This window comes from Orycteropus afer, unplaced genomic scaffold (genome assembly GCF_000298275.1).
Source record: "Orycteropus afer afer isolate SDZICR_OR568_19922 unplaced genomic scaffold, OryAfe1.0 scaffold00072, whole genome shotgun sequence".
NCBI lineage: Eukaryota > Metazoa > Chordata > Mammalia > Tubulidentata > Orycteropodidae > Orycteropus > Orycteropus afer.
In genome coordinates, this window is record NW_006921659.1 from 1,714,152 (window position 1) to 1,728,289 (window position 14,138).

At 37.7% G+C, this 14,138-nt stretch overlaps 1 protein-coding gene across 1 annotated transcript in view; it reads left to right on the top strand.

Moving 5' to 3' along the window:
• The window catches only part of CDK19 (cyclin dependent kinase 19), a 219,052-nt gene that overhangs the window by 46,197 nt on the left and 158,717 nt on the right, over window positions 1-14,138 (top strand). Inside the window, 1 exon segment of the mRNA XM_042780937.1 lies at window positions 666-687. Coding sequence (XP_042636871.1) covers window positions 666-687 — 22 coding nt within the window.

Sequence of the window (14,138 nt, forward strand, 5' to 3'; positions counted from 1 at the left end):
GACTTCTATACTGCCTTAAAAAATAGTTTACAGTCTGATACAAGAACTAATATGTGTTAAATCTTGTAGGTATTAGATACTGTGCTATGTACTTTATGTATATTATCTCCTTTCATCTTCAAAACAGTCTTAAAAGACAAGTATTATTGTTCCTGATTTGTAGATGTAAAAGCTGATAATTCAAGAGTATGAGTAACTAATTAGCTAGGTGAATTAGTATAATAGACATATGATTCCATAGCCCAAGCTCTTTCTATCACAGAATATGAAAAGAAGCTATGTAAAACGGGACATGATAGATGTCCTATGTGTGGTACAGAGTTGTGCTTTGTGAATACACAGGAGTCAGCTTTGACCTACAGTTATAAAAGAAGCTAGTGTGTTTACAGAATTTCTGGGAAGCTTAACCTTGTCAGATAGATAGGAAGAATAAGGGGAAAGTGATCAGGGAGATCAGTTAGTGTGGGTAAGATTGAAGGCCAAAAACAATGAGCAGTTTGTGATTGATAGTATAAAAATTTCAAACATAGTTGTAAAATGCAGTTGAACAAATTTGTCTTTTATTTTGAACAAAGTGCTTTCCTTTCCCATTTTTCCCTCTTAAACAAAATAATTTATCCTGGATTTGCTTGTGATATAGGAGTTCTGATGGTGTGGTGCCTAAGGCATTTGATTGCTAACCAGAAGGTTGGCAGTTCAAACCCACCAGCCACTCCCGGAAAGGAAGACTGGGCAAGCTACTTCTGTAAAGATTTACTGCCTTAGAAACTCAGTGGGGGTCAGTCTGAGTTGTAATTGACTCAATGGCAGTGGGTTTTTTTTTTTTTTTTTTTGGTTTTGATACACTGAGTATGAGAGAGTAGATCACAGAACTATTATGTAAATCCTAAGCTCATTTTGGTTGGCTAAGTTGGAACATTCAATGCAGCAGTAACTGAAGGAGCAAAAGGGTTGGGGAAAATAAGGTGGAAGAGCTAAGGAATCCTGAAAAAAAAGATTTACTTAAAATGTAGTATATTTTGTCTTACCCTCATATCCCTGTTAAAAAAACCCATTGCGTTCGAGTAGATTCCGATTTATAGTGACCCTGTAGGACAGAGTAGAACTGCCCTATAGGGTTTCCAAGGCTATAAATCTTTACAGAAGCAGACTGCCTCTTTTTTCTCCCAGAAAGTAGCTGGGAGTTCAAGCTGATTACCCACTGAATACCTTAACTACTGTGCCACCAGAACCTCCTTCCTAAAAGTGTAATACCCCACAAATGTCCAACAATATGCTAAAAGCATAGTTACAAAAAGTCTGTAAGAGGTGTCATTGCTTTTAGGGAACTTAGTGTTTTATTGACAAGACAGTAAACTAATAGTTAAGTAGCAAATAATATAGTATATACATTGTAAGAATGGAAAGCTTTTACTTACATAATGTTCTCCTGGGTTATGTCCCATGCACCTTCTACTTTTTTTTTTTTTTTTAATACTTTTCATGCTGTCTTTAGGTAATCCCTTCTATTCTCGTGACTTCAGTTTCTAAATCCTTTCATGTCTCTGCCTCCGTCTCCATTCTGAGCCATGCGTTCCTCCAGGGTCTTTTGGACATCTCCATCTAGCTAATGCCACAGTCCTCTCAACTTCAACTTACTTAAAACTTCCCCAGTCTGTTCTTAGTTCAGTGATTAGCACCACCACTATCACCTAATTGTTTAAGCTGGAAACTGAGAATCTTTTTTTCTTTTTTTTAATTGTAATTCGGGTGAAAGTTTACAGAACAAATGCATTTTCCATATGACATTCTGTACACATTTTGTTTCATGACATTGGAATGTAACAACTCTCTTCTCACTTCCTCTCTGGTTACCTTTTCCCTGTGTCCTTCTTTCCTATGCATTCCTGCCCTCTGAGCTCTCTCCCTGTGCAAATACTACCCTTCTCATCTCCCATAGTTGGTTGTTCTTAGTGTACCTACCTGGTGTAAATTTTTACCTTTTACACTTGTCTGTTGTTTAGCTGAAAGCCATGGGAGTGAGTTCCAGGTCTGAACTCTGGGCCATAGTCTCAGGGCTCTCACCAGTCTCTATCAGACCAGTAAGCCTGGTCTTTTTTGTGCTTTTGAGTTTTGTTCCACATTGTGCTCCCACTTTATCCAACATCTCTTAATATTGATCTCTTTCTGAGTGGCTGACAGTGGTAGCCACTCACCACCTAGTTCTTCTGGCTGAGAATCATTTTTGCTTTTCTTTTTCTTATTTCTTCACCACATGTTCTGTTGATATTGTTTCCTAATTATCTATTAAATACACCCACTTTTTTTTCTTTATTCCCTCTGCCACTATTCTAATTTAGACTGCTGTTGCCTCTCACTTAAATTACTGCAAAACCCTCCTAATTAATTTCCTGTGCCATCTTTGCCTTCAGATTATTCACAGAAAGATATATTGCTTGGAATCCTCTTCTTTGGTTCTTGGATTGAAGTCCAGTTTTCCTGATGTGTCTTACCCGCTCTGCTTGATCTGGCCCTGCTTGCTTCTTTAGCTTGAACTCTTAGTTCTTGCTTGTACCTCCTCTACTCAAGCCTTACTGAACTTGGGTACATCATGCTCTCTTTAGCCTTGACACATGCTATTCCCTTTTCTTGGAAGTAAAATATGATGAAATGAAAATATTTCCTGTACTGATTAAAAGCACAGACTCTGGAGCCAAACTGTGTAGGTATGAATCCTGGATCTACTATTTAGCTAGCTGTGTGGTCTAGTGCCACTTCCTTAGCTATTATTTCACTGTCCTTATCTGTAGCGTAGTGCCTAAGGCACTTGACTGCTAACCAGAAGGCTGGTGGTTCAAACCCACCAGCCACTCCTCAGAAGGAAAATGGGGCAATCTACTTCCGTAGTGATACTGCCTCAGAAACCCAAGGAAAGGTCGCTATGAGTCGGGTCCGACTCGACGGCACATAACAACAACAACATTTGTACAATTAGGATAGTAGTAGTAGCTGCCTCATAACATATTGTGGGGACGAAAAGAGATAATATAGTTGAGGCTCTTAGAACAGTGCCTGCCACATACTAAGTCTCTACAAGTATCCTATTATTATAACAAATCTGACTATAAATGTGTTGTGGTACTGATAGTATTAAATTTTGTTTAAAGGTTGGCTTAATGATAAGTATAAGTTATGAGTCAATTGGCTCATTATGTTTGGTCTTTATCTTTGCTTTTGGATGGGCAGCAGCTTTCTTTTCCTAACTTCTTATTTTTCACCTTTTTAGTGCTAAAAATTAGTCTCAGGTTGATATTCCTATGAAATGGATTATTTGGCAAGGTTACAGTTATATTGAAATAATTTTATTACAAAGAATTACATGAATGTGTATATATATATATTGTTGTTGTTGTATATATATATTATATAGACACATGAGTTGCCATTGACTCAGTGGCAGTGGGTTTGATTTTGTATTATATGTTATTGTGCCGTCGAGTCAGACCTGACTCCATGGGAGGGAAGGACACAGGGAAGAGGTAACTACAGGAAGGAAGTGGGAAGTGAGCTGTTACACTGTGGAGAATTACAGTCAATGTCATGAAACAAGAGGTGTGTGAACTGCTGTATGGAAAATGAATTTGCTCTGTAAACTTTTCACCCAAATCACAATAAAAGTTAAAAAATTAAAAAAAAAATAGAAGTACTGATAAACATCCATTGTTATTATTTTGGTGATTGCATAATACGTTTGTTTTCTTACAGAAATGATACATGGTTTTGTAATTTGCTTTTAAAAAATGTCACGAGTGCTTTTCTATGACTACAACGTCTGCAACATAATTCTTTTATTTTAAAAATGTTTGTTGTACTTTGGGTGCAAATTTACATGTTGTTGTTGTTATGTGCTGTCAAGTCGGACCGACTCATAGCGACCCCTCCTTGGGTTTCCTAGGCAGTATCACTATGAAAGTAGATTGCCCTATCTTCCTTCTGAGGAGTGGCTGGTGGGTTTGAACCACCAGCCTTCTGGTCAGCAGTCAAGTGCCTTAGGCACTGCGCTACCAGAGCTCCTGCAAATTTACGTAGTGCAACATAATTCTTAATAGTTGATAGATGACTTTTTACCTTCTGATTTATGTGCCATGATGATTAAAGTTTCAGGTAAAGTTCTCAATGGAATTAACTTATTTTTCTTTCAAGTATGTTTCAGAGATTATGAGTTATAAAGGTTTAAATGGTTTGTGTTCTAGTAAGGATACTTAATATGTTAAGACAGAGATACTGTTACCCAGAAGTTAAGATCAGCTGTGAAAAAAACATGTGAAAACTAAATTTTATTGAAAGTTTTCTTAGTGCCCCAGGTTTGACATAAACTTAACACTTACAAATATATTTCTGTTTAAAAGGTGTTGATTTTGACATCTTGACTTAATTTTCTCTATTATGGATTTAGTTTTCATTGATACTATGATTTTTTTTTTTTTCACAGATTATGGGGTTTATTAGGGAAGGAAGCACCAGGCTACAATTCAAGTTCAGGAAAAACTCTCAGTCTCTTTCCCAGCCCAGTCTCTCTCCTAACAGTCTCTCACAGTCTTTCTCCCAACAGTGAGTGTCCCTCGGTGTCTCACTCAGCAATGCGTGTCTCTTGCGTCTCTTTCCCAGCAGCGCGTGTCTCTTTCAGGAGCGCGTATCTCTTTCAGCAGCAGGTCTTCCTCAACCAGCAGTTGGAGAGAGACCTGGTACTATGATTTGAGATGCCTTCATGAAGACTGAAATCTAAAATTGCACCTAAGGGAAGTGGATTGATGATCTAGTTCTGTCTGATCTGACACTGCTAGATTTGGGAATGACAAAATATATTTTCTCCTTTTGTCCAGAAGGAGATAGTTGCTTCCTAATCAATTTCTAATGTGATTACTTTGCCAGTGAAAATATTGGTGTCTGCATACCACTGTAATTTTAATTTTATTTTTCAGAATATATTTCTTTTAAGAGAAAGTTTTCTAGATTGTCCTAATAATGTGAAAATATTTTTTAAACATTGATTATAACTAGTAAACAACTGTATTTTGATGTGACAGATGTTTAGTTCCTATTATTTGCAAGGTACTGTTTTAGATTCTATAAAAGATACGGGAGCTTTGGTAGTGTAGTGCCTAAGACACTTGACTGCTAACCAGAAGGCTGGAGGTTCAAACCCATAAGCCACTCCTTGGAAGGAAGGTTGGGCAATCTATTTCCGTAGTGATAATGCCTTGGAAACCCAAGGGGGAGTCGTTATGAATTGGGTCTGACTCCATGGCACATAACAACAACAACATAGAAGATACAGCAGTGAATAAAATAGCAGGAATTGGAGTAAAGAGCCTAAGTCAATTTCAGATAATTATAGCGGTATTACCAGGGTTGGTGTCACCCAGTGTGGTAACTCACTATGTCAATCCTCCTCCTCCCCCATGGACCTCCTCCTGCACCAGACCATGCAGAATCCTTGTTGTTAGGCGCCGTTGAGTTGGTTCCAACTCATAGTGACCCTGTGCACAACAGAACGAAACACTGCCCAGTCCTGAGCCATCCTCATAGTCGCTGCTGTGCTTGGGCCCGTGGCTGCAGCCACTGTCTCAACCCGTATCATTGAGGATCTTTTCCTTTTTGCTGACTGTCTACTTTACCAGGCACGATGTCCCTCTCTAGGGACTGCTCCCTCCTGATAACATGACCTAAGTGTGATAGGTGAAGTTTGGCCACTCTTGTTTCTTAGGAGCATTCTGCCTGGACTTTTTCCAAGAAAGATTTGTTCATTTTTCTGGCAGTCCATGGTATGTTTAGTATTCTTCACCAACACCACAGTTCAAATGTAGCAGTTGTTCTGTGGTCTTCCTTATTTATTATCCAGCTTTTACATGCATATGAGGCTATTGAAAATACCATGGCTTGGGTCAGGCACACCTTAGTCTTCAAAGTGACATCTTGCTCTTTAACATTTTTAAAAGTCTTTTGCAGCAGATTTGCCCAATGTAATACATCCTTTAATTTCTTGTCTGCTGCTTCCATGGGCACTGATTGTGGATCCAAGTAAAATGAAGTCCTTGACTACTTAGAAATCCTTGGCAACAGAATCCTTAGTAATGTTTTTTATACTCATGTTACTCATAAATCATAATCCTTGAATATCACTGCATGTAATGGCAATAGTAGTGAGCTAAACAAGTAGTAAAATTACTCCTTTAAATTACAACATCATACTCACAAACTAAATGTATTTAATTTACATAGTTTCATGTGGTTAAAGTAAAAAGTCACTTAAAAAATAATAGAATTCAAAGTAGAAACGTTTAAGAACTCCATCAAACCTATGTTCATTTTAAAGTTAAACTTTACATGAGATACATTAATGGATTAGATTTGCATAATCAGTGATGACCCAAATAATGTAGTAGAAATTATGGGCAAATGAATATAGACATGTATTAAAAAATGAAATAATACCATAAAAATAAATAGGAACAAATACAAAAGCATTTCAGCATCTCAGCTAAATCAGAACTTTCCTTTCTTGGCCTTCAAAGCTGTGAACTTGTGAACACTTCATCAAATGCCGGCTCACTTTTGATTGATTATTTTAGTTGCTAAGATTAGAAAGTGTTGTCTGCCCCATGGTAGATCACAGGTAGTGCTGTTTAAGTTTTAGCTTTGAAAGTTTCCTCTCACATGAAGTGACAGACACATAGATCGTCAGAAATAATTTTCGGCTGAGTGCAAGGGCTAGGAGTGATTCTGTGAAGTCCTATTCAGTTACAGATGTCAAAACATCTGTTACCCAGTCTTCAGCTTCTTCCAGATCAATCTCTGCTGCTCTCAATTGCCTTCTCAGCCTTGGCATGTCTATTAAATCTTACTCTCAGATACCTCATCATGGAAAGTGATCAGTTTTGAAATAATTATCTTTAACTCTCCTTCAGTGGCAGATAGGAAATTCTCTGTTTGAGGAGCTTCAAACATGGCTGCTACATCCTTGACGGCTCTTGATCTGAACTAGAGTTAAGAATGAAAATGCTAAGGGCACTCAGGCATCACCCTCTTATTTTCTTCTTGCAGAGTGAGTCCGGCGTCTCTTGACTGCTCCCCACCCCTGCCATCCTCTTCTTCAACCTAGCTCTTCTCTCTATTGCAGTTCCATATTCGTCTGATTTTAAAAGTGCCTGTTTAGTAGCATGCTCCACTGTGCTCCTCATGGGAAAAAAGTCTTAGTGCCTCTAGCTTTGTCAACACCTTATCGAGAGTTAAGCCTTTAGTCTGCAGGTATTGCCATGTAAGGTTAATTTCCTGAAGTATATCCCACCAGAAATACAGGTAGCACAGAAGAGTAGACAGCAGACAGCAGGCAGAAGACCTTGTGTTCTTCCTCTTAGGTCCAGATTTTCATGTGGATCACAGAGAGCTTCTATCACCACCATAAACTTCTCTGACTTTTCTTTAACTGACTTAACTAACTGCAGCACAATAAGCACTCTAGCCTGCTGTTGATAGCCTTCGCACTAAACACACCAGTATGGTCAATTAACACATCCTGTAGATGGATGGACGCAGCAAAGAAAGAATACATTATCTCAAGAGTTCATGAAAATGTTACACAAGGTGCATTTTCAAAAGAGTGCTGAGAGCACAAGTTAAGTGAATGGTCTACACATCCATTAAAAATATTTTTCTTGTTCTTTCCCTTAAGAATGGCTTATTTACCTCCATAGATTCCAGCCTTAGTGTCAGTATTATTGTAACCTTGAATGTGGCCCATCATTATGCCCAGTCCATCACTTCACAGTTTTTTAAGAATGTCAAACTGAAGTCAACATCTTTTTCCCCCTTAAAAGGAGAACTCCTAGAAAGACTTCTTTCACTTCAACTTTCCTGTTCTTGATTTTTACACATCACTTCAGACATCTGGTCAGTATGCTGTCAAACATGTTACCAAAGTACTACACAGACTTCATGCCTGTGACGAGCTTTTCCTTCACATGCTTGGCCAGGGCATTTGTAAAGTCGTTCTGATACGTTAAGTTTACGTGTGCTCCGTTTTAATTTCAGTACGTGCTCTTTCAGCACTGACGCATATTTTGAAAGCATCTCAACTATCTCAAGAAAGTTCCCCTTATTCAATGAAGATTCATCTTCCTTGTGGTCATGGAATGCCAGATTCTGCTTGGCAGGAAACAGTGGGACATCAAGCAATCTGTGCAAAGATGTTCCTTCACTTTTTCTTCTCCATTTGCATCAAAGCAATTGCTTAGGTGTCAGATTTCATGCAGCCTTTGTCCTGCTGCCAGTGTTTTCCAGTTTTCAAGGCAAGGTAAGTGCTCTTCGGGCTCAGATATGTAATTTTGAGCTCATTTCCCACCATTTCTGAAACCCAGTCACAAGTTGGGATGCCATATCTGTAACCTTAATGGCAAACACTCAGTAGCAAAAACAGTGTAAATTGTAGCTGACAAGTAAACCATCTGTGATCGTAGAATGTGGCGTATTACCTTGAATGCTGGAGCACATCTCCCTTTGCTTTTGCATCTTGCCTTCCCACAACACTGAAAGGCCCATCTTTGTTCTGGAAAGAAGAACTTACCCTTTTGATGTTTTCAACCCCAAAATGATCTGGAACTGATATCTCCTAGAAAGAAGCATCGTGTAAAATTTACAGATCTTTCTCATGAACAACATCCATCTCATTTACAGTATCATGGCTAGAGTAATTTTCAGCACTGTCGTTTCTTCAAATTCTGCCATTTCCATTCTTTGCTCAGTTTTATCAGTGGGAGCCTGATGAGCAGTGTCTTTTGATGCACCCTGGCCATCAGCCAGTCTTTTGACACACTGAAGCATGGATGCAGCAAGTATTTTGACTGATTTAATTCTTATGTCTTTTACTTCCCTTTGTACATCCAGTTGGCCCCTTTGATTTATGCACCCCATGTGTCATGATAGAATACCCTTGTATAATTAAAAAAAAATTTTGAAAAAAACAAGAAAATGTGAAATACAGATCTCTTGGTTATGTTCTATTAAATGTAAATTTTAAGGTGTCACAATTTTTGAAGCCATAATTCAAACTTAAACCTTGAACATTTCATTAAAATCCTATAAATTTGCAAGATAGTGATGTTTTTAAAGAAAATTTTAAAAAGACTAAAGATAAAAAAAACTGAATTGAAGATTTAAGTTCTATTTCTAAACGTGTGTCAGGAAACATATCATTTCCCCTACTTCATGTTTTAAACTGTCATTTTCTCTCTTTAGTTATCAGAGTTATGTAATTCATAATTATTGTACATGTGAGATTGTCATCAATTTTCATTATAGAATAATATGTGATATAGTTGTAAATTGCTTACATGTAATATTCCTTAGATTGTATGAATACTAACATAAATTTTTGTAGTCTTTTTACATTGAATTACAATAGCATTAGTCACATTATTAGTAATTGAGCAGAAGTCTTTTTTTATTTTCTTCCTTCTTTTTCTTTAAAAAGTTATTGAAATAAGTTCACAAATACCACAATACTGTAACTAAAACACTAGAAAATTTGGCAAAATCAGCGACTATAACAACACTGGCAACAACAAAAACAGCAGTGTGTGCTTGTAGCAGGGGCAGACGAAACCCCGTAATTCGAAGCTTCGTTGTAATTGAGTAATAATGACAGCTTTGATTGGAATGCATTAAAAAGTTCAAAAAGCAAATTACTCACTCACTGCTGTCGAGTCGAACCTGACTCATAGCGACCGCTCTTTGGGTTTCTGAGGCGGTATCACTACAGAAGTAGATTGCCCACTATTGCTTCTGAGGAGTGCCTGGTGGGTTTGAACCACCAGCCTTTTGGTTAGCAGTCAAGTGCCTTAGGCACTATGCTACCAGAGCTCCTAAAAGTAAATTAGCATTAAGTTTTACTTTTGTAGGTATATTGATACATGTAAGCTGGCCTTACAAAAAATGCCTTTGTTATTATAACTATCCATAGGGATACTTTCATAAAAAAATCATAAATTTCTGCTGAAACACTGCACAAAAATTTTATGGACAGTCATTTTGGTGTTACCCCTCTGACAGTGTCACCTGGTGTGGTCCACGCCCTGTGTAACTCCCTAGTGACACCACTGCTTGTGAGGGTTCTGAACAGTATGTTCTGTACCAACCATGCTCTTCCCAAGTGACATCTGTTGCCAAATCTGATAACCTCTTCTCTTTCTCTTCTATTTAACATTCTGCATTCGATGCTTTTGACTGCTTACCCTTTTAAACTTGTTCCTTGGCTTCTCTATACCACTTTTTTTTTTTTTTTTAAATCATTTTTCTCTTTAAAATAAACAGAAAACCAAACCCAATGCAGGTGGGTCGATTTTGACTCATAGAAGCCCATTGTGACATAGCAGAATAACCCCATAGAGTTTCCAAAGTTATAAACTTTATGGAATTAGATTGCCACAACATGTTACCATGGAGAGCTGGTGGGTTCCAACCACTGACTTTAGGTTAGCAGCTGAGTACTGAACCACTACAATGCCAGGGCTCCTTTTTAACTCTCTAACTGTTGCTTATTATTTACTTTCCTCATCAGTTTTTTTAATTAAGAGAAGTTTCGTAAAACAGAAAAATTGAAACTAGAAAAATGAATACCCATGCTTTCTTGATGTAGAGAGTCAACTACCATAATTTTTCCATATTTTGTTCTTTCTCTCCCCACCCCCCATCATTTATCTGTCTGTTTATAAACATGCTTCTTCTTGTTAAATCATTTGGAAGTACTTGAAGATGTCATAACATGCCACCTCCAAATACTTAAACTTACATCTCCTAAGAATAAGGACTTTCTCTTGTATAACGAAAATATCATTAACTTGTTAACTTAAGAAAATTAATAAAATAAAAATTAAAAAATAAAATTAACCACAATACCATAATAATATTATATAATACCTAGTCCCTGTTCAAATTTCCATAGGTCTCCTACAAATAAACTTTTATAGCTGCTTTTATTTGAACCACCATTCAGTCAAGTTTTTCATGTATAATATTTGGTTATTATATGTCTTGATTCTCTTTTAATCTAGACTTCTTCCAACTTTACCTTTTTTTAAAAAAATTTCTGTTTTTAAGGGGTCAGTCCAATTTTTTTAAATAGTGTCTCCCATCTAGATTTTCCTGTTATCAATGACTTTTAATAGTATCTTCTCCTGTAGCCCATTGAAAATTGGCATTCACTTGAGAAAGGTTTTCCCAACCCCTGTGCCATGGATGCTATTAAGGAGTTATGGATCTTATCATTAATCCTCTTAGCTCTTTGGCTACAAGTAGAGTTTGGGCAGTGGAAGCCCATTGGTCCCTTCAATCTGCCTGTGAGTAAGCTTGTCTGCTTACCCTGGTATTCATTACACACATCAACGTTTTCTGGGTACCATGATGTGAAAGGGGAGCTCTGGTAACATAGTGGCTAAGGCACTTGCCTGCTAACCAGAAGGCTGGCGGTTCAAACCCACCAGCCACTCCTCGGAAGGAAGATGGGGCAATCTACTTCCATAGTGATACTGCCTCGGAAACCCAAGGAGGGGTCGCTATGAGTCGGGGCCGACTCGACGGCACATAACAACAACAACAACAACAACAACATGATGTGAAAGAGGTCAGGGAGCATTGACCTAGAATACCATCTTCAGCCCTTTTCTTGTTCTGTTCTCTTTCCTTTTGTGATTGTGTTTACTGCCATGACTGTTGCACTCTTTTCTGAGAATCCAGTTCTACTAATTCCTTTGGTCATCTTCTATTGGCTGTCCAATAGCCACTTCAAAGTCATTGTGTCTAAAATAAATTTACTCTCTACCTGCAAACTGGCTTATTGCTAGTTTCATTCTTTTTGGAGGGTAAATGGCCTTATTCTTCACTGAGACAACATTCTGGCTAGAAACCTCCATCATCATTTGCTGTTTCTCTGGCTGTCTCTTAGGCTTTCTCATGCATCCTCCTGCATATGCATAGGCACACACATGTGCATATGCTTTTTAGTCATCACATATTTCTTAAGTGCTTATGATGTGTCTTATCTTTTTGGCTACAAAGCCCTGAAAATTCTGTCTCTGAATGCCTGTTGAACCCATTTCCTCCACTCCTACTACTTTAATTTTGGCATTCATCAATCCTTCCTTGGAACTTCTGCAATAGTCTCCTTATCTTCGGTTTTAAATTCTCTGATTAGTCTTGTGCTACTAGCTTATGAAGAATATCTTCTTGGTCATATGTTTCTGTTGCTCGAAATCCTCTGGTGGCTTCCATTGTACAGAAAAAATGCCAACTTTGCAGCATGCCTTAGAAGACTGTGCTAATTGTATCATCGTCTTCTCATGTGTTACTTCATCTGCAGGCCCTTTGTGTGCTAGCCATACTTGCCTTCTGCTGATTTGTTGATCGTAGCATGGATTTAATCTTCAGATTTTGTCTATATATTTTTCGTGTTCATAGGCCCTTTCCCCTGTTGTTTGCTTAATGAAGTCCTGCTCATCCTGCTCATCGGCTGTTCCCTTTGAAAATTACTTACCTGATAATATGCTCTAACTACCCTTCCACCAGAACCAAATCTTTCTTTCCATTATTTATCTGATACATTGTACACATACATGTGTTATTTTTATCAGACTGTATTCCGTGCTTGAGTGTTTCTCTGTCTAAAGGGCCATACGGGAAAAGGTAAGTTTCATTCTTCTTCTGTTCCTAGCTGAGCACAGTGCTTGGCACACAGCATGTGCTTAATAAAATATCTCTGGAATGAAGGTTATGTATCACTTGTTATCTTCTGCAGCACATGAGGCTGACTTGAGATTCATGTTCTCAAGGTAATGTTTTATATAAAATATTTGCCTTACAGCAAATCTTTGCTAATGATTGTTTTCTGTATAAAATAGTCATTTAATTACTTGTTTTAAGATGAGCACCTTTTTAAAAATTTGTTTTATTTTTTGTTATTATTGAGAATATACACAGGCAAACATATACCAATTCAACAATTTTGACATAATTCAATGACATTGATTACTTTCTTCAACCATTTTCAACTTCCTTTCTGAATTGTTCCTCTCCCATTAACATACCTCCTGCACCCTAAGTTTCCTATCTAATCATTTGAGTTGCTGTTGTGAATTAGATCCCACATAGATAGTTCTTAAAGAGCACAATGCTCAAGGCGGACATTCCTTACTAAATAGAAGCATACTCTTTGGATGCCCGCAGTCTTGAAGTGTTACTGCTGATATATTTGTTTTAATTAAATTTCTCAACAATAAGAATTTGCCATTTTTGGAAACAAATTAAACATTAAATATTGATAAGACTGGAAATGTATTTACCAATGCAGCGTGTAGTTTTGAGATTTTAGATGTGCAAACTCAAATTGTTGTTGATTAAAAAGTAAGAAATTATGGGCAATATTATCGATATATCCTTAGTAATAAGATTTGAAATGTTGGTGAACCATTGATGTGATAAACTAACATGGGAATACAGTACTGTGAATTGTTGTTTTTCAAGAAAATGCAGGTAGCCCTTTCCAGTCAAGATTTGGTTATATACCATTGTCAACTGAATATAAACGCCTAAAAAAAGGAAAATTATACAGTTAACTGATTAGTGAAGTAATCAAATTATGTTTTGAGGGTTTTTCTTCTAGGCCAGTGCTCCCTGTTTTCTTTCATATCATGTCACCCACAAACTAATAGGAATTTCTAAAATCTTGTAATTTTAGAGCCTTTAAAACTAGTAAATTTTGGAGTTCCGGCAAGATGGTGGACTAGGCAGAAGGACTGCACAGGCGCTCTTCAACAAAGAAGAGGGAAACCAATTAACACAGACACAGAAGATAATCTTGGACCTCTGAGCCTTGAAGGGAAGGATACAAAAAGTGGACTAAACCCCCAACTAGCTGAAGAATTTGTGTGAAAATACCAAAAAAGGAGACACACAGAGCTGCAGTCTGGCAGCGGCCTGAGCAACCCTGACGGCACAGACGGCAGGGCTTGGAGATTCCCAAATGGTGGTAGGACCTAAGAATTAACCCAAAAATCACCCTGCTAGCCAGAGACTGCACGGAAGACTGTGCACGGTGGCTGGGGAACAAA